This window comes from Montipora capricornis, chromosome 5, assembly GCF_036669925.1.
Source record: "Montipora capricornis isolate CH-2021 chromosome 5, ASM3666992v2, whole genome shotgun sequence".
In the NCBI taxonomy this organism is placed as follows: Eukaryota; Metazoa; Cnidaria; class Anthozoa; order Scleractinia; family Acroporidae; genus Montipora; species Montipora capricornis.
Window position 1 is genome coordinate 20236068 of NC_090887.1, and position 21476 is coordinate 20257543.

General features: G+C 38.7%; 2 protein-coding genes across 2 annotated transcripts in view; one reads left to right on the top strand and one right to left on the bottom strand.

The window, feature by feature from the left end:
* LOC138049861 (protein phosphatase 1 regulatory subunit 21-like) overlaps positions 1-15965 on the bottom strand; it is a 31808-nt gene extending 15843 nt beyond the window's left edge. The window contains exons 1-19 of the mRNA XM_068896326.1: positions 15775-15965; positions 15435-15503; positions 14240-14317; positions 13583-13651; positions 11999-12094; positions 11598-11668; positions 10336-10429; positions 10125-10183; positions 9960-10006; positions 9600-9647; positions 8807-8949; positions 8002-8061; positions 6111-6212; positions 5036-5124; positions 4298-4434; positions 3566-3658; positions 2384-2445; positions 1610-1675; positions 389-478 (exon numbers count right to left, since the gene is read on the bottom strand). Coding sequence (XP_068752427.1) covers positions 389-478; positions 1610-1675; positions 2384-2445; positions 3566-3658; positions 4298-4434; positions 5036-5124; positions 6111-6212; positions 8002-8061; positions 8807-8949; positions 9600-9647; positions 9960-10006; positions 10125-10183; positions 10336-10429; positions 11598-11668; positions 11999-12094; positions 13583-13651; positions 14240-14317; positions 15435-15503; positions 15775-15837 — 1536 coding nt within the window. The 5' untranslated portion in view covers positions 15838-15965. The remainder of the gene's footprint in view (positions 1-388; positions 479-1609; positions 1676-2383; positions 2446-3565; positions 3659-4297; positions 4435-5035; positions 5125-6110; positions 6213-8001; positions 8062-8806; positions 8950-9599; positions 9648-9959; positions 10007-10124; positions 10184-10335; positions 10430-11597; positions 11669-11998; positions 12095-13582; positions 13652-14239; positions 14318-15434; positions 15504-15774) is intronic.
* A 32-nt stretch (positions 15966-15997) lies between these two features.
* Positions 15998-20634, top strand: LOC138049860 (DIS3-like exonuclease 2). The gene is made up of 2 exons (XM_068896325.1): positions 15998-16110; positions 16243-20634. Exon 2 carries the CDS (start codon positions 16276-16278, stop codon positions 20227-20229), a length of 3954 nt encoding a protein of 1317 aa, XP_068752426.1. The 5' UTR covers positions 15998-16110; positions 16243-16275; the 3' UTR covers positions 20230-20634.
* The last annotated feature ends 842 nt before the right edge of the window (positions 20635-21476 follow it).

The window sequence follows — 21476 nt, forward strand, 5'->3', positions numbered from 1 at the left end:
TTAATTATTTATATTAGTAATTATTATAATTTTTAAGTTAGCGCAAATGAAAATAACCCAATTGATATTTGCGCTTTATAAGTGAAATAAATTATGAAATTATTATTACTCTCAACTGTCTAACGTCAGACGACTTTCCTCATAAATGGGTGGCCGTTTAGGAATCAATGGGTTAAATCGAGATTGTAGGAAGAATGGAAATAGCATGGGAAAGAGAAATTCCTCAAGCTGAATCACGTGCTTCCTTACACATGGGACATTAAAGACAACACACACTATCCACAAAGAGCGAGGCATGGAGCTATTCAAAATCTCAACCTTCATACCAGTGACTATGAAACATCAAGGGTTTAATAGCAAATGGAAAGTAAGGTAAATGAAGATGCACCTCGCTGCCTGTTGCAGTAGTAAGACCTCTCGTTCTTATGACAGATTTGGTTGAAATGAAATCCAAGTTGTTGTTCATGAACTTTCCTATCTAAGAAATAAAAATATTATTAACAAATAATTTTGATAAACGGGTTTGCCATTACATATGTTAGTCTAAGCATTTTTGGCAAGAAACTGCTGCAGTGACCTATAACTTAAATCAATCTTTTGAAACCAGTCATTGATGCTAAAGAACTTTAGTCTTCTAGCACTGGAGCAATGTAAACTGAAATCAACAAAATTAATGCAAATCAAATCAAATCTTGGTTTTTGAGGAGAGGGGAAACCAGAGCACCAGGAGAGTGGGAGTACCCTGCCCCCCCCCCCCCCCCCACTGGTGCTCTACCACTGAGGGAGGTACTGGTAGGTATAAATTATGTAACTAAGCTAAGTGACAATCATCTTGCTGGCGTACAACCAAATTTTTAGTGACTGAAATATTGAAAAGAAATCTCTTTTTCTGTCCACGATATCCACTCGTTCTGACACCATCGCCCAACTCAAATTAACTGGCATCCAGTCCTTGTTCAACACAAGGCTTAGTCTTGCATAGTTGACAAACAAAACTTACAGAAATTCACTTTTTTCACCAATCCCATAATACAGTTCAATTTTAAGGTTATTTGCATTAAAACAATGGATATCCAGTTCACTGAAGCACGATACAGTCCCAAAAGTAAATAACTTATATTGTTTTTATGTAAAGAATTCCCCCCCCCCCCCCTCTCCCCCCAAAATGTATTGCATTGTGGGATGGTGAAAATAGTCAATTAATAAATAAACAGAAGACTCAAAATGTCAATAATTTATTTCTCTGAGAGAAAATGTCCAGAACAGGACAACTAACATGATGCAAGGGTTTTATTAGAAGCCGGGACCCGGGTACTAGCACCCGTCTACATACACTGAGTATAGTATCTGCCTTTGCTCAAAGGAGCTCTCAAGATCAAAAGCCAGACTATATATAGGCATACCCGCTTACTCTATCACAAGGTCCCTTCTACTTTAAAACTTAATGAAACCCCTGCAAGATGGTGTCATATTCCTGTTGTGGGCAGAAATCAGATAGTGAGTTGACAGCCTGGCTTAATTATAAATGAAAGAGGATGTCTACATGTATTGACATGACATAAGTGCACTTGTAAAAAAGAACTACCGGTAGGTATTTCTCATTTGGTACCTTAGCAGTGACCGTGACCAGAGAAACCAAGGAGGAAACAATGCATTCATCTGTACTCTTCAGGGTCTAAAGAAGGAAACAACAAAAATTGAGTACAGCAAGATACACTCTCCTTACAGTCAATGCATTTTAGGAACATGATCAACACACAAAAAGGAGCAGAGCAGAGTTTCTACAATTTTAGGAGCAAATACGGGTGTTCCTTGCGGTCAACAAGGGTTGTAAGGTACGGCATACAGTTTATAATTCCTATCCAAGATGACTACAACGTCTAACCCTTTTTACAAAGACAGCACTTTCTACGCAGTTACGTGTATTTTAAGAGCCCAAGTATTGCATTTTTAAGCCACCTCCTCCCTCAGAGAAGTCTGCTGCTCAACAAACTAAATAAACTGGAAAAATTTTGGTTAAAACAAGTGATAAAGGCACCAACAATTTGTTTGTTTAAAAACCTAAATTTCATGTTACACTCCACACTCATGTCACAACAAAGTTTCTATAGAAACCAATCCCATCAGTTGTGAGTAAACTGGACTTTGGTTGTTAATTGGTGAAAAAAAACACTTAATGAACATTTAACTTTCTTGAAATCCATTTTTGTAAGAAAAGGAAGCCTTGCAAACCTTTTACATTGGTGCCATTTTGATGTACTTGAAAAGTTGACTTTTTTGTCAACAAGTCTACAGGTCCAGTCTTAATGCAGGTGAAAGCAGATCAGAAATCAAAAAACATGCTTTGCACTCAACAAGAATTTACAAAATTTCCATGTTGTACCTGTGTGGCTGTTGGTAACTGGTGTTCTAATAATACTTTTGACTGGAAATATGATGATAACACTGCAAAGAAAAACATCTTTCCTGTAGTTGTTGCACTTTGTAGCATAACACGGTTGAACCTTCTGAGGCTGGGCTGTACAAAAAGTCACGTCTATGGATGAATCTCTTACGTGTAACCACTTAAATGAACACTAAGTGAGCAATATTTTCCTGTGGTGTTCTTTCTTACGCTGTTTTAAGGCATCCACACTTTCTAGTTTCTGGGTGAAATCCTAAAAGTCTTAAATCAAAATGGAAGCTAAAGAGTAGCACGACACGTTTCTTGTGGTGCTGTTTATGGCATTTGATTTTGTAGCACGGCGAATCCTAAATAGCCATGCATTCTAACTTCATTTCAAACTGTATCTGAGAACTTGTACCATTACACTCTGGTCAAAGTATTTTTCAAATTGCTGTAACAATGAATACAGAATTAATGGTGAATCATCAAATGAATGCAACTTTAAATTTCTGTCTCTGATTGCAGAGAGAAAATTTACCAGGTAGATAGAGATCATGATGGATGTACCAGCACTTAAAAGAAAATCTATGAAAGCACTTTTCAGCGAAAATCTAGGTGTTTTGCATTAAATTAAAATGATGTTGCCAAACCTTTGTCCAGTCTTAATAGGCCATCTATCTACAATAAGTCATTAAAACGTTGTTAAGATTTACATTTATCATTAAATTTCTTTTTATGCTTATTATGAGCTACACCCTTGGAACAGGGGATCAACTTTTAAAGCAAACAACAGGTCTTTTCAGAAACCTGACAAACCTGAAGATTACTCCTAGATGTGAGTGCAAAGGCACCATGCATTTTACCTTATATAGGCCTCAAAGCATACACGTTTTTCATTTACATGTAAAGCCGATGATACATGGTTCAACATTTGTTGATCAACAAATGTTGCAGCTCTTGTTCAACAAATGTTGAACAGTGTGTCATGTCGTGTTGAAAGTTGAAATATGCCATTCAACACGTTGAATGTTGTTGAACAATGTTGAACGAAAATAGAGACCAGCTCTATTCCATTCAACACGTTTGTGCAACATTGTTCAACATTTGTTGCGCAACAAATGTTGCAAGATGTTGAACCGTGTATCATGGGCTTAAGAAAGACAATATTGTATACTGTACCTTTAACACATTCATGTAGTTCCTGAACAGAGGCATGAAGAAGCGTAAAGGAAGTGCCATAGTTTGATGAGAGAATTCCCACAGATCCCGAACCTACAAAAAAGAAAAACAACCCATCTTTTGCACCCAGTAGTCTGAGTCGTTTTAATAATGCTATTTGTGTTGACTTAAGGTAACGTGCTCTCCATCGGAATATCATCAATATTGGTGTTTTGGTACTTTTACTTTTGGTAAAAATGATTCTGATTGTGACTAGTTTCTTGTTTATCATGGGAAACGCCAAAGGGGACTTTTGCCGTGGCAATAGTGGGATGATGAAAGCAGAGATGACTGTAGAAAAACTATGTGAATCAATGTGTTTTGTCTCTAGTTTAGCTGCTCACCATAGCAAACTTTGTGGCGAAAGCTTTTGAGCCATGACAATTAACCTAGTGACAACCCATTTGTAGCCTCAACCAATGTAGTAGAAGCTTTGATGACACCATGACCTATACCACCCCCAGCCTTGCTCAATCATCCAACTCTTGAAACAAAATCCTGCTTTGTCCCTGTTCCTGTTTACATGTACGTGGCTTCAGCAAGTAAAATTGCAAGACTGCAGTTTGATAAGAGATTAATATTGTGAAATTTGCAATAAATTCCTCAACTCTTTGTCTTTTAAACCCTCCCCTCTTGCAATGAACCAACTTTCTGCAAACTTACAAATGTACATGGTTGTATCTTATTGCTTACTTGCAGAGGCCAGGACCCTAATGTGAGAGCCAATCTTACTGAAAATCGTAATCAGTTTTGTTAGCGAGTGCAGTAGAGCTTTGTTGTAGGCCTCCAGAGTGGACGAACAGTTTGATGATTTGCATTCTTCGCTAGTGCTAATAAAACAAAAATCATTAAAATAAGCTACGATCCTGGAGAAAATCCTTGGGACAATTAAGTCAATAAAGCACAAGTGCTTTTAAAGGCGGCGTATTGGCATAACCTTCTCCCCACTACCCTATTGAATCCTGGAAACATTCACAGAGGCTGCAGTTGGTTTTTGAACAGCATTGCTTGGGGGTGGAGATGGTGAAGGGCTCTTGAGAGGCTACTATGATGGGAATTATTATAAAATATGAACTACACCTTTAATTGAAGTATTTTTGTGCACATTTAAGTGAAGGTGTCCCAAGAAATTTTGGCCACGATTATAGATTAATCCTGTTTCACTTCTAAATCAATCACAGAACAAACATGAATTTTGGAGTAGATACCCATCAATTTTCAAGTCATAGACAAATACCATGTAAATGACTGAACAGTAAACTCGTGCACTCTACCAATGGAAAGGTTGTGGTTAACCCTTTGACGTCCAAACCGGCCTAAACCGTCTGTCTAACGCCAGACGATTTTACTCATCAATGGGGAACCCCTGGGAGTCAATGGGTTAATTGACGATAAAATCATGTGGTATTTTTAGTTAAGTCAATCCATTACCTTAAAACATAGTAAGGTAAAAGCTTCTTTAAGTAGTTATTGTATTGGTGAAATGCTTCTGAAAAATCATGAAAGCCAGGAATAGTTTCCTAAAAAAATAATTAGTGTTAATAAAAGCAAAGATGATTGAACGGTATAACAAATGATCTCTTCAGAGGCAAATATGTGTCAAAACATAAGAAATAATAAATTATTTTGTTTTTGTTCCCCTTGCTGTACTAGTCTGCTGGCAGCCGGTTTTTTCTTTAAGGCTCTGACACTTAAACATGTGTTTAGTTATCATGAATGCAAAAGGGTGGTATGGTAGTGGCCGAGTAGGGAAGAAGGTGAGACAAGGGCGGTATGGCCGAGTCTCGTCCCACTCCTCTTTAAGATGGCTAAATACGAGATACAAAAACCCTCAACTTGGCACGTCAACATTGTTTCATTGCAACTTTGGGTTGATGTTTCTCGTTTTTCACCTTGCATGATCATCTTGTCGCACAACAAAAACATTCGTTGCGGGTTGAAGAAAGTTGTTGCGAAAAGTAGAGCACGGGTCTACTCTGAGCAACAAATTTTGGCATTGTCGCTCGTTTTTCATCAAGCTCACAACTTGTCGCGCAACAAATGTGCTCGTGTACTAGCAAATTAACCAATCAGCGTGCTGCATTTCTTCAACCCGCAACAAATGTTTTTGTTGCAGGTCAAGTTGACCATGCAAGGTGAAAAACGCGAAACATCAACCAAAACTTGCAACGAAACAATGTTGTGCGACAAGTTGAGGGTTTTTGTATCTCGTATTTCGCCGCCTCTCGCCTCATAACCCCTGCTGAATTTCAAGAGAAAAACAGACTACCAGCAGTCTATTGCTGTACATGTATTTCAAGGTTTTATATTTTATCATTCACTATGCCAAAACACAAACTTGCGAGAGTCATTGAGAACAAGGTACAGCTAAACACCATTAGATGAATTTGAAAGCGATAGAACAAAAAATTTGAATAATAATTCATCTCCCTGATTTATACCCATGGTGCTGCATGCACAGAGCTCCGCTATAAAAATAGGTACAATAATAAGGCGCTTTCCTTACCATTGAAATTAAAGAATTTGTTTTGACGCTGTTATAGAAGGAACTAAATGCTTGATCGACAGATCTCAGCACAGTGCCATTCTCATGAAGGTAATTACAGAACTGGTGAGAGAAAAGCAAAAACATGAATAATTCATGAGAAAAAGGAAATATTGACATTTTACAACATGCTCACCAACTGTCACATACACTCGGTGAACCAGCACTAGCTGTATCAAGAATCTGAGTTAACAGTAGTTTAAGAATGAGTGCCATCAATGAAGGAATGAAAACTTTGTTTACGTGTCAATGTGTTAAGCTTTGTAGGTAATGGGGGACACATATAAGCCAATATACATTAATAATAAGAATAAAAAAAAAACACTTGTAAATAAATTCACTTGTAAATAAATTCCTTTTCTACAATAAATTATGACTATGCCGTGAATGTGTACATATCAGTTCACCAGTACAAATTTATAGGTCAAATTTCCTCGCATTTTCTTTGCCTGAATTAAGACTTTCTGCAGTTCTAAGTTTCCTAGGTAGCTTGAACCTGATAAGAGGTCCCAAGGGGGGAGCAGGGGTGGTGCAGTGGTGAGAGCATTCGACTCCCACCAATGTGGCCCGGGTTTGATTCTCAGACTTGGCATCATATGTGGGTTGAGTTTGTTGGTTCTCTGCTCTGCTCCAAGAGGTTTTTTTCCCCAGGTACTCTGGTTTTCCCTCTACACAAAAAACCAATATTTGATTTCAATTGATTTGATTTGAGTTAATTACATTACTGTCCCCAATTAGTGCTCTTGTGCTAAATCCATTGACACTTAAATAAAGTTGTTATTATTTTATTATGTGACTACCATATCACACAGTTTTGAATTTTGGTAGTTCAAAATCAAATGAAATGAATACAACTTTCAAATTTTAATGGCTGCTAACATTTCAAGAAGTCTTCTTCCTTACGGTCAGGAGATCACATGTACTTCACTAAACAAAAGATTGGTCCTCCAAATCACGAATATGTATGCAAGCCAATCTGTTTTGGAAGTCACACATTTACAGGTAAAATGCCATGATACTGTCTCAAATAATAAAAGCAATGAATAAAGAGCCAAAATACAGAGTAGAGTGTCTTCATTCAGAGGATGCTTTAAATGAACTTTATTAAAAGTCTTATGGGTTAATTGCTTGCCTTTCAAGACTCTTAAGACAGACCAAATATTTCTGACCCCAACTGTTGCAAGGGTGTCATTGATATACACGTATTGACAGTACAAATTACTATCTAGCTGACAGGTTATTTTGTTTTTATCCAAATTTGCATTGAATCATCCACCTCTTGAATAATGTAGTCCCCCTAAATACCGTTCATGTGACAAAATTTGGATTTCAACCAATATAATTATAGTACCAACAAGTTATGATCATATCATATCATATCATATATTATCATATCATACATCTTTATTTACCTTCGGATTTTTAGAGTAGCTTGGTGTAGCTAATATCTCCGAGCATTTACCCTCCCAACCATGATACACCACAGAAGACAGACCACGACACCGGGAACTACATGCACTACTCTTTGCGACAAGTGAGCGGGTTCTTTTACATCCCACAGGATTATGAACATTGAAGGGTTGTGAGACGGGACCTCCGGCTTATCGTCCTTATCTGAGAAGACTAGAGAGTCTAACCAATTGCAGATGTAATTACAAAGGAAGCACTTTCTCCTCAGTTACCTAAAGACCCTGAGTGTTGGTCCGGCCGGAGTTGAACTCACGACCTCTCACGTGACAGCCCGGTGCTCAACCAACTGAGCCACTGCAAATCATTAACAACCTCACTCACAGTAACCCTTTTATAAATATTACAGTATAATGAGCTGTGTTTTCATCTTCTGTACATGTACCTTTTGTGTGGAGGGGCTTATCTGCTGTTGAGTGGACTCCACAAAGATCGTTTTCAAGCGCTGTAAAATTAAAATATTGGGATACGCACACAAGTTACATGAAACAAATCTACCAAGTTTACAAGTTTTTAGAACCTTGCCAACAGATAATTATGATGATTCCTACATGTACATGTAAGTTTATGGTGTTTTGTACCTAGACTAAATACATACATGAAAAAATTTTTGCAATCTGATTGGCTGAGAGAAATGCAGTTTTCTGGTAACACAGTGCAGAAAAGAGGCAATTCAGTGCAAAAAATAGGTAAATTCAGTGCAAAAGTAGGTAATTAAATGCACAAATCCAATCAATCAAATGCGAGTCCTGGATGGCACAAGCTGAATTTACAAAATGGCGGATAGATTTGGCGAGAAAGCAAGAACACATGTGGCAATGTTTTCATTGAAAGTTTGAAGGAAAATGCAAAATCAAGACTACAAAGGAAAGCACAAACAACTGGATAATGAAAGCCCTTACGAAATTGTCAGGAGGATTTTTTATACCAAGACAAACAAGACTACAAGCCAGCTGATAGTCTTCGCGCACATGTATTGGTGAGGGTTAGAAATTTTTTCATGCATACTATTAACAAGTAATCACATGATTTTTCTAGTGCAATTTGGAATAAATAAGCACTTGTAAATTTTTTGAAAGACTACAAATTTTGTTTGTCTTTGAAAAAATTTACTCACGCTCATTTATTCCATCTTGCACTCAAAATCATGTGATTACCAATAAAAAGTGCAAAATTAGATTTTGTTTAACCTGTTCTGTGTAGGTATGAAAGTTGGACATCCCTTTAACCAATTCACGAACCAGTTCAACTGCTTGGCAAATAACCTCTTTTGCTTTAACTTGGTGTCTTCTGTCGTGTGTAGGTACATTAAGCTTGTTGAATTCCCTAATGCCTGCAGAAAATACATTCAACTTGATTCAAATCAGCAATCCCTCTATTCTCGATTTTCACATGATGTCAGGGCAGCCATGCTGGTGCCCCTAAACAAAGAAATGGGGGCCACCTTGGTATCCCAATCCAATCCTCCAGGAATTGAACTCAATTATTATGGAAATGATTTCTTTTGTTTTCATTGGAAAACATAGATCTTTTTGCAGATACGGCGGCCATTTTGATTTCCATTGTTTCGAAAGATATTATGGGATGCTCAGGGGGCAAATTAATATGCATTTACCCCCTGGGCATCCCATAATAGCTATTTGAAACAATAGAAATCACAATGGCCACTGTATCTGCAAAAAGGTCTATGGCTGTTGAAAACCAACAATAAATTTGAAACACCTTCATAACAAAGTGAGGTGAGCAGAGCAGTGCAGTGCACGTTTAGTAGAGCTTGGTCATGGAGCAACTACTTTTGAAAGCAGTAGATATCTAGAGGAAAAAAAGCTTTAAGTCAGACATGGGCCACTGGGGCACACCGGGGAAGAGCTTAATCAGGTTTCTGTGGCATGAATGTTGATCAGATTTTCAAGCACATGTACAATAGGCAAGCGACTTTTCTTTCCTTCAACAAGTGTCTCGGAATTACTTTACACCACTTACTTGTATCATTAAAGGGAAGCTTTTCTGTCACTACCTTTGACACATCATCTGATACATGTACAAGATAACATTCATTAATTTACTTTGTGACATAAAGCGAAATCAAAGCCTCAAAGCAAAATAGTTATTACCACTAATTACATGTACCTAACCTTATAATTTAAAAGTGTCATGCACTAATTAAAAGCTAATCATAAATGGCAATAGCTATTAAGAGGGGAAGACAATAATATAATTATACTTATGATAATAAATCGCAATCACCAACTGAAATGTCATTTTTGGATTATTTGTACAAAGCCTTAATTTCATTTAACACCACTGAGAAATAATTTTGGTGGTTACAGGAACTATCTTTACCATATCTTGAGGTCATTTCCTTGTGCAAGAGTTTAAGTTGTTGATGACTGCAACAGAGACATTACGATAAATCATTAATTCAGTCAACTAAACATTAATTATTTTTTGCTTAAATTGTTGTAAGTTATTTCTGCCTCTTCAATGAGAAAAATTCTATCAACTCACCTTTTTTCTGCCTTAAAACTTGCATGTTTTAACTCCTCTTGTGTCTTATGGAGTTTGGCCTGGTCACATGGAAACAAAAATATAAATAGCTATCTTCTTATTTTCATTCCTGACCTATTCACTTACAGTGTATGGAGATCTTGACCACATTAACTACTGTAAAATGATGTTTGAAATGACATGCTATTCTTCACATCCTTACGTTACAAACCTCAAGCATTGCTCTTTCCTCATTAAGTTTATCAACAATCATTCTGTGCCTTTCATTAGCTTCGTCCAATAATTTCTGATGGTCAGTTGAATTTCTAAAGATAACAAAAAAACAAAACCAATTTTTAAACTTCCTCATTCCAACTCCGGGGAAAAAAATCAGAATATTCTCAGGAACTTGAGAGAGCATGCTTTGTCACTATTTAATGATTCTGCTAATTTTTCTAAAATAAAAACCTAATTTAGTATATACTAAAACAATGCATGGCATTGAAGGCATGCTCTGATCACATGACTTAGTTTGGGACAATTAACTTTGAGCTTATAAAAGGTAATTAAGTAAGCTGTAAATGTAGAAATAAACTTCACTTCCCTCCACGTATGGTTGTCCTTGTCTTTTCTGTGTAATCGGAGCGCAAACATTTAGACAGGTTTCTGGCTTACCAATTTTTATGATTTTGTTGGCTGTCTTTACCCCTCATATTAAAGCAAAGCAAGGGCGGTGACTTGGGGCGATCTCGTCCCACAAATTGCTTTCACATCACAAAGCAACAGCCCGAATCTCCATAAAACACCACAGCCTTAAGGCCAGATAAATTTCCTATCACATGAACTCCACACACACAGCGATTTTGGTGGATAAATTCCAAATAATGGTTGACTTGTTATAAAATTCCCATGCAATCGCCTCTCTGTGTGGCTACGGCCTTTATAGCTTGATGGCGATCATATTACATTCTGAGATATACCCACTGAGATATACTCAGCTTGGGCTGCTGCGCTCTAATTGGCCACTAAAATTCTAAGTAATATCCTTGCTTTTCACCTCCGTGTGGAAAAAAATCATAATCGTTGCAGGAATAAATGAGTTGAAATCATCTTTTTGTGTTATATTATCTCACTGTTTTAGTATCAATACTAAAACATACTAAAATAATAATAATTATTATTTTTAGTTATACTCAGTGTCGGTGACTAGTGGTGCATATTAATTTTTACTGAGCCACTTTGCAGCTCAGTAAATATCCACTATTACATAGCCACATCCACTTTGTTGAACAGCTGTTAATTGATTCAAATTCTATCAAGAAAATGGTGGGGAAAAGAGGATGAACTTCAACAAGACAAAATTAATTATTTTTCTCCTCCCTTACCTTTTATGCCACCACATGAGTTACATGTATTGGCATACAGAATAGGAAAGTTAACCTGTGTCCATTTTGTGGAGTTGATTTGAAGGAAATTACTTCATGTGCTAATCACCTTTCAAAAGTTTCCAATTTCTCCTGAAGGGATAGCATTGTTCCCTTGTGTTCTTGGGTTGCTTCAAACAGCTATAAAGAAAAAGGAATTACAAATTTTTAAAATCTGAAATAACCAATAAGCTGGCAGGAAGAGGCTTCATCTACATTTATCTATTAATTACTGTTCTGCACATAAACAAACTACAGAGGCCAAGTGTGTAGTTCAACTACAAAAAACAAATTTATTTGAGACATAAAGAGATACAAAAGTTTCATTGCTGACTTAAAGTGTTTCTTTTGTTTTGTGGTGTTTAATGGCACTTGTAAGTGTGGCTAAGTTGTTAGGGCATTGGAGCTGCAATCCACAGTCCCTAGCTCCAAGTCCTCTTGGAAGCACATCGAGTTTGTAAAACAACTCACCTCCCTCTGTAATCTTTCATTCTCTTGAATCTTTATTTGAAGTTCTTGATCTTTCACATCATTATCATCTGGCTTTGTTACACCATCAATTCTTGTCTGAAACAATATTTATTTTGTACATCTTATGATTTAATGTCGACTCAATCTGCAAGTGGTTCATTAACAGCTGGCAAGTAGACAAAATGGATGGATATTCCTACTGCTATGCTACAAACTGTATGACTTTGTCAAGCTGTTTTTAAATATTCTCTGCCTACTTTGTACTTCATCAATACTTGTCAAAAGTATTAAAATTTTGCTAGGTTTCAGTTCCCTGGCCAGTCTTCCTGAAATGAAATTATTTGCCTTAATAAGTCACCTATCCTATCTTTATTTACCTTCGGATTTTAGAGTATACAGTAGCTTTATGTAGCTAGTATCTCAAAGTATTTACCATCCCAACCATGACACACCACAGAAGACAGACCACAACCCCAGGAACTCCATGCCCTACTCTTTGTGAATAGTGTGTGGCTTCTTTTACCTCCCACAGGGTTCACGGACATTGAAGGGCTCTTACACAAGGACCAAGCTCCTTCTCACTATATAACCACTGTAGCAAAGCTTTCCAGATTTTTTATAATCATTATTTTATCATTTAATGTAATGAAATCAAAGTTTCTACAGAGATTACAATATTAAGACATACACTTAAGGACAAGATACAAATGTTTCACAGTAACGGCGAAGCAGAAAAAAAACCCAAAAAAAACAAACAAACAAAAAGAACCTGCAAGATCCCACATGAGTTTTCTCCACTACAATTATTATAGTTTCTGTTTAACAAGGTTTCAAGAGGTTATTTTCGTAACACTCCTTCAGCATTCCAGATTTTATACAATGTAGTAAAATTTTCCTTCAACTCAGTCGTAGAGCATCTAAAGAAATATTTATCATTTATTATTATTTATTAAAATTGGAATGCCATAGGTTCAACTCCTGTTAGGAATACTATGATTTTCCCCGGTAACCTGAGCCACTATCAAGAATATAAATCATGTTCTTTTTACCTGAGACCCCTGTCTCCTTTCTGGACTACTCAAGTATTGGAAGAGTCAGGGAGGGCAGTCAGGGTGGTTTAGTTGTTATCAACCGCACCTCCTACCTCTGTGACCCATGTTCAATCCTGGCCTCTGGTCGTAATTGAGTGCCGAAAGTAATTAGTAAATTACTTTGGTTTTGCATTACTTCACTCAGTGATTGGTTCAAAGTTCTTGCACCATTTTTTCAACCAATCAGAAGTGAAACCAAAACCAATTGTGGCTTGCACCTGCGCACTTTCCCGCACTTTGTGTTGGCTATGTTTAATTACTTTGAGTTTTGATTGGTTTACTGGATTGTCTCTGTCCTTTTTGATTGGCCAAAGTAACTATTTTGGTTTTGGTTTTACGAGACTCTATTGAAACTCGCTCTATTATTATCATTGATATTATTATTATTATTATTTTAATTATTATTTAATCTTATTTATTATTATTATTATTATTATTATTATTATCTGTATTAGTTATGCCAGAGAATAATAAAATAATAGCATTTGTAAACCTTTCCTTTCCTGTTCCTTCCGTCATACTCATCAAGTTCTTCCTGCAAAACAGCTACTCTTTTTGACAACTAGAATATGCAAACAAATTCGATCAAAATTAATGACAACTTCACTCACAGTTTAAGAAGATTTAAAAGAAGAAGGTTGAAGGACAATAAATTTATCAGGCCTACATAGTCGTACAATACACAACAATTTCATTAATTTTTTTCCTCTGTAATAAATTGTCATGTGAAGTTTATGATGCTTATTATAACAATCAATAAAAAAATACCGCAAACCAAAAACTACTAGCTTGTGTACCTTGCCAAAATCCATCAATACAGCAATATATAGAAAAGAACACTTTAAGAAAAATATAGCATTACTATTATTGTCTTCAGAAATCCAAGGCCATGTAAAAATCCTCCCTAAAAAACACTTTGCATATCGAATTTCACAAAAAGTACCCACACATTTGCATTCTGCCTATAGTTGAGAGTAAAATCTGAAAATCACTTCAAATGATTTTATGCAAGCAACCAGGAATAAACTGACTAGTTACATGTGCCACAGAGGGTCGATGTTTTTGGAATTTAAACTGTAGTAAAAAAAAAAAACAATATTTTAGATTTGCTCTTCATCTGTGATGACCAAGTAAAAGACCTGAACATCACCTGGTCATTTCTGAACTGCAGGCTATCAATTTCCTGCTCATACTTCCTTATTGACTGATCTTTCTGTCGCACATTTTCCTACAACATAATATTATAAATCATCAAAATAACTACTGGTACATATAAAATCACAAATATGAAAAAGTTAGTGGTACATCTGAAAATTGTTCATATGTCATCTTTCCACTGTGGGCAATGTTCCACTTAAAACATCCCACCACATGACTCTGTCAGCCAAAGCCACAATATGCCCTTGGAGTCTCTATTATTCATGTATCCTTACTGCAAGGGAATTAATTTTGTCCAAGATTTGACCATGCCAATGCATCGGTTTGGGGTCAACACAGAAAAGAAAAAAGAGCCTCCTTTTCTCATCCCATGCACTGTCCTGTCAAGGATATTCCCATGTACAGCTGAAATTTTTAGAGATAAATCTTCCCTAGGGCTGTATGAGCAAATAAGCATTTTGCAACCACACCAATATGTGTGGGCTACACGGTCAACGTTTGTAAAAACGTAACCCTATCCTTGTACTTGTACATGTTCTTTGCCATGACTTTAACATCTTTAGTTCCCACGGCCTGCTCCCGTCTGACCTTGTAGCTCAGTCAGTAGAGCAGCGGTGATCTAACCCAAAGGTCGTGGGTTCAATTCCCACCCTGGTCAGAGTTTTTCTCTGTCCTTATGTGGGCCCATTTCCATTAGTAGGGCTAACCCTCACATGGTTCATATGGGGTAGAAAACTAACACTTCACATTACACTCTAATCAGTTAAGTCTGTTCAAACTAAGTGCTACATGGCCAACATTTGCAAAAACGTAATCCTTCCTTGAGTTTGATGAATGTCACCTATAATCCTTGTGACATTTGTTGACAAACAAGTGATGTCCTCCGCTCTCCCTCAATGTTGGTTTTGTGATATGGCTCCTCTAAATCATTGAGTTAAACATTGGGGAGGAAGAATCACACCTAAAAGTCAGAATATTGGTGCTGTATGTGGTGTCCAACTTTCTTTGGCGAGGATTGTAGCTCCCATAAGTATCCTGATGCTCAGTGATAGAACAGACATGTAGCTGGATGGCCAGAATTTCAACTCCTTCTGGCAGCACTCAGGGTTTTTTCTATCAATTAATTCCACAATCTTGTTAAGTATCATTGCGGCATATAATATTTCCAGGAAATGTAAATCTGTTACCTGAAGTGACTTAGTTTTTTCTTGTTCTTCAATCACAGCTTTCTTTAAAACAGTATTTTGTGCTCTTTGCTGTAAGTATGAAAGCAAGAAGACAGATGAACACAAACCCACTTACCCCACCCCCTCTCCTCCCCCTCCCCCCTCCGGCTGGAAACAATCAGACGGTTTTCCTGTTTGTAATGTATTTAACCATGAATTAATCAACAGAAAAGTGTTTCACTTCCACGACTTTCACATAAATCAAAGTAATATATATTACATAGACACACCAGCAGCACAAGCACTGTAACTTCCTCCCAAGAATGCAAAGATTTGCCAGAAAATCAATGATCGTGAATACCTTTGCAAATTCTGCAGCAAGTTTCTGATACTTTGTCTGCAGATTTTGAGAGTCTGCACTCATCTTGGCTTGCCAGATTGAAGGCCTTCCACATCAGAGCGAGAAATTTATTCCAAAATCTTGGTCATGTTCTTGAAAGGTGTCATTTGAACCATCAGCCGCCATCTTCTTTTTCCTCAATGGTGACACGTGATTTCCGTTTTCGGCCCTGAAGTCTCATGGGAAAGGGGAACAAAATAAACAACATGGCTTCCTAACTTGAGTTGGACCCGTATAGTATTTTCCATCATACTTGGATTCCTTGGTTGAATTTGTGTCATTGCCTAGTTGTATCAGGTACATCATCATGTCTTATTATGAAATGGGAGCTCTGTTGACGGGTCATTGTTTGAAGAACTGAAAGTTAATTGATCGTAGGTAGTGTGCCGTACAAACAAAACCCATCGTACTTTCACTTTTTACCTCCAGGTTGAGTTGCTATAAAGGTTTGCAAAATTGTTTATGGAATTGAATGCAATGGATAAAGGTGCAGGAGGGAAGAAAAACGAAGGGGGAGTTGAAGCGACGTTTTTAATGGAAAAAGTTGTGAACAATTCACACTCAGAAATGACGGAAGAGAAGAAAGCCAAGGCGGAAGGCGTGGATGCACGTGAAAATGCAGGTGACAACGGTGGAGGTACTCAACCCAAAACAAAGCGCAAGAGGCGAAAGAAAAACAAAAACAAAACTGTGGGTGAAGATTCTGTAGCTGTTGCATCAGCTGATTCCACTTGTGATGCAATGGAACTTAATTGTGATGGTACAACTTTGTGTGACTCGACGGAAGTGCTCGACAATAATTGTGCTGACAAATCAACAACCGCAGAGTCTGAGGGAATTAAAAGCCAAGAACTGATTGAAGGCAAGAATTCTCGACGGTCTAGGAGGAGGAGAAGAAGAAAGAATAAGTCAAGGTCGGATGCAGGAGATTGTGAAACCTTGCAGGTGCAAGAAAGGGCGCCTTGTGGTAATTGCGATGAAGGCGAAGAGAAAGCGCGAGACGATAATTCCCCAGTTGCTACGTCAGGTATTTCTTCTTGTGATGCAATAACACGTAATTTTGACGGTACAACTTGTGATGAGTCAAGCACTAGACCCGACGAGTGCGCTGGAAAATTCAAGCCGGTGAGTCATACTAAAGGAAACGCGAACCAGAATAACAAAGACGGCAAGGAAAATCGAAAGTCGAAAGAGCGTAACAGGGAAAATTCACAATCGAGCGAGGCCACATCAGAGGAAACTTCTTGTTTCAAAGGAAACATGGTGAAGGAAGAGATTCTAAAAGAAAGTCTATCAGTAGACGACGGCAAAGAAACGCAGCCAAGACTGGACTTTGTTGAGCATGTAGGCAGTGCAAAAAAGAAAAGAAACAGACAAAGAAAGAGGAACCAAGCCCCTGAACGTACAGGCTTTGAAGCGAAAGGTTCGGCAAGCGATGAAAGTTACCCCCGCACTCCAAGAGATGAGCGGCGGCAGAATGACCACATAGGATCAACGTCAGGGGAATTGAAAACACCAAGCGCGAATCATAAGAGTCCAAAATCCCATAACAGATCCTCAAGGAGGGACTCGTTCACTGAAACACCGAGAAATAGCGCTAAGAAACAAAAGCCGCTTTATGAGAAGTACTGGTCGTCAGAGGAAGTGTCAGAAGGTTTGAAGAGAAAGCAGCTTGTAAAAGGAGTGCTGAGAATCAGTCAGAGGAACTACGAGTTTGCGTGGGTCACTGTGCCAGACCTAAAGCGTGATGTGCTGTTAGAGGGAATGCTAAAGCGTAACAGGGCTCTCAATGGCGACATAGTTGCTTTGAAGATTTTACAAAAGGGCGATTGGAAAGTGATGACGGAGGAGTTACATTACAACGGAATTACTCCAGGTTTGAAAGACAACGACATCCAGGACACGACTAAGTGTATGGAGGCCATGTCTCTGAACCCAGAAAGAGATACGCAGAGTGCCTTGGCTGCAATCCCACACAATTACACGGGATCGGCCCACAAAGATGATCCCATAGACGTAAGTCAAGTCCCAGAGCAGTTTTTGCAAAGAACTGCTAAGGTGGTGTGCATCCTTGAAAAGAAACACACTCGTGTGGCCACTGGACATCTTAAACCCTTCCCCCACCCCAAGGATTTCCCCGACGGATGTTTCTCTCCAAGTGACAGTCGGTTACCTAGGATACGTATCCCACGCGCGAAATGTCCTCCAGGGTTTTTTGAAAGACCACGTGACTTTCAAACATCTTTACTGGTTGCACGAATCGTCAGTTGGCCCGAGACCTCTGCAAGAGATTCCTTCTTTGCCATTGGTGCGATTGCGCGAAGTCTGGGCGAAGCAGGCGAGATTGAACCAGAGACAGAAGGGATCCTTTTGGAATACGGGATCGACTCAGGGCCATTTTCAGACGAGGTCTTGGCGTGTTTACCGCAGGAATCACCCTGGAAGATACCCCATGAAGAGTTGGAAAACAGAAGGGATTTCCGTGGGGATTCTGTATTTACAATCGATCCAGCAACTGCGCGAGATCTCGATGATGCGATCCACTGCAAGACAATTAAAGACAATGTATTTGAAGTTGGCGTCCACATAGCCGATGTGAGCTACTTTGTTCGCCAAGGGACTGCATTGGATGAAGCCGCCCTGGAAAAAGGGACTTCAACTTACATGGTACAGAAAGTCGTCCCAATGTTACCGCGACGTTTGTGTGAAGAGCTGTGCAGTTTGAACCCCGGAGAAGATCGCCTGACTTTCTCTATTGTGTGGCAGATGAATGAGAAAGGCGAAATTCTAAGTGATTGGAAAGGACGAGGGATTATACGTTCTCGCATCAAACTTTCGTACGAGCACGCACAAGATATGATTGAGAAACCAAAGAGAGAGTGGAACTCGGATGAACTGCCTCCGATTTTTGACGGAGCCACGACGCAAGACATTTCTTCCCAAGTTAACCAGCTTCATAAGATTGCTTTGCACCTGCGTCGGAACCGGTTTGAAAATGGCGCCCTGCGCCTCGATCAAGTGAAAATTCGCTTTCATCTGGATCAAGAAACTGGTTTACCTGATGGATACCATGTTTATAAACAACGTGACTCGAACAGGCTCATCGAGGAGCTAATGCTTCTGGCCAACATGGCGATCGCTCATCATATCTATAAAAGTTATCCAGAGAAAGCGTTGTTAAGGCGTCACCCGAAGCCTCATCAAAAACAACTGGAAGATCTCTTACAACTGTGCAAATCGTTTGGCATCTGCTTCAATGCGACATCATCCAAGACCATCCAAGAGTCATTGGCACAGTTTCCGCTGTCCTCCCCCGAGAGAGAAGTCTTGGTCAATCTAGCGATGCGGCCTATGAAGAACGCGGAGTACTTTTGCACGGGATCGGTGGAGGAAGACCAGTTTGGACATTACGCTCTTAGCGTACCTCTATACACTCACTTTACTTCCCCGATCAGGCGATACCCGGATTTGGTGGTGCACAGGATTTTAGCCGCGAGCCTCGGGATCGATGAGCCGCTGAAACAAGAGCCCGACATTGTAGACATGATAGCCGAACATTGTAATGATCGCAAAGTGGCAGCCAAGCGAGCGGGTGAGTTAAGCGATGAGATGTTTTTCGGTATTTTTGTCCGTGAAAGCGGCTCTATTGAAGAGGATGGAGTGGTGTTAAATGTGATGGATCAGTCTTTGGATGTACTGGTGCCAAAATTGGGTGTGGTGAAGAGAGTGTATCTGAAGTTCTGTCCCGGTCTTAAGAAATTTGGTTTTACCAGGGGAGAGAAAGGAAAACCGGCTGAACTGTCTTTGCTTTGGAGTGTCAAATTGAAGCTGGGAGATGTCATGTACGAAGAGGAACATGTCTTGAAGACCTTTCACAAGGTTCGAGTAATCTTGTCCACTGAAAGCGAAACAGGGACGAAGAGCGCTAACCCGTTCAAGGTTATGGCAAAAATTGTCCCACAAGTAAAATGCGAATATTACATTCCTTCAAGTCCAGCAACTGAGAAGTCTCTCAAGAAGAAAAAGGCTGCTGGACTTCCGTATCCTCACGAAGTCCGAAAGAAGCTTTTTGATTCGGACTCTCCGAACAAAGCCCGGAGTTCTGACGTCACCTTCGTATCCAACGGAGGAAATCGCTATAGGGCAGAGCTCAAGACTAAGGAAACGGCATCAAGTGATTCTGATGACGTCATTGTCGAGTCCGAAGAAGACATGACGAACTTGTCCAATGAAAGCGGATCTTCCACTGTTATCCAAAATGCTTCCGATGTCGTGACGACTGTCGTGACCCAGACAGGGACAAGCCGGTTGTTGTCGAATGCAATAAACGAAACTACCACGACAGCCGATGATGAATCCGACGATGTCATCGTGGAATCCGATTCAGAACCGGAAAAAGTTGAGGACACGATTTAATGCAATGTAAAGTTTAACTATTTATGAGACGCTTCTAATTTTTAGGAAGCCACTTAAATTATTGTATGGAAGCGATTGGCATTCCTGCAGAAATTTTTACAATAATTGTTTTGATTGGTTTATAGCGGAATGAATGAAAGATTTTAATTTTCACATTCTTAAATCGTAAGTTATTATTTAGAAATAGAATTTTACGAAACAGTTCACTATTAAGAATTGACGTATAACTTCAAAACTATCATTAAAAATGAAAGATTTCTATCCTCAATGTGATTCATATTCAACTGAGTTTATTGGAGTGCTCGTGATAGATAGTTAATTCTGTCGTATCCGAATATTACTCTTAAGCTTTCAGGCCTGTGACTAAACAGGAAACGTTGTACAATAAAACATCGGTCGTCAAAATTGTTTGATATTTTATCGATTGGCCGAACCTCGTAAAACATCCTGAAGGGGCTATGTCACGTTATTTTAAGGTGTTTCGTGGAAATCCGTACTTATTCACGAGTTTAAGACTCGAAATGGTAATGTGGAATTCCTTTACTGATAAGATTATCGTTACACCACAAACAAGATGATTCTGAGTAAAAATGATCTTTATCCAGGCGATTTGCCATAAACATAAAAAGCGTCGGGCCGACTTTTTTCAAGATTACCCAAATGCAATCTGTTTGAATCTTGTCCATATGTGTCCATCCAAGCTTCTCTTTCCTTTTGCTGTATTTCTTTTGTGTTGTTCGACAGTTTTTAAGTGGTTATTGCAATGTTTTATTCTACTTTTTGGGTGTCAAGAAATTACATCATTTTCCGTGACAAAGCCCCTTTGAGCGTAAAACAAGTAAATGTCATGGAGCAGTAATATGTAGTTTAATAAAAGGCTGTTTTTGAATCGGTGAGAATTTTGGCGGAAAAAACCTTTTCATTTCGAAAGGAAACGCTAGTAAAATGCGTGCGCATTTAAGATTTTCTTGGTCTCGGGTAGTCGAACCAAACTGTTTAACTTAGTACGCGTGATTCAAAAAACCGAACGCACGCTGAGGAAAATTCCAAGCTACAAGCCTTTGGCACGCGCATAAGTCTCGCGCTACGTTTTTCCCGAAACTTCACGCGGAATTTTCATCAACGCGCGTTCGACGTGCTACTTTTTGAATCACGCATACTAACGTTAATATTTCGACTGATGAAGGCTACAGCATTATCTTGCAAAGATAGTCCCTCCTGAAACGCCAGACGATTTATTCGACATG

What these genes read in the sequence shown, in the direction of transcription:
- LOC138049860 (XM_068896325.1), top strand. Translation starts at nt 16,276, where the DNA reads ATGGAATTGAATGCAATGGATAAAGGTGCAGGAGGGAAGAAAAACGAA.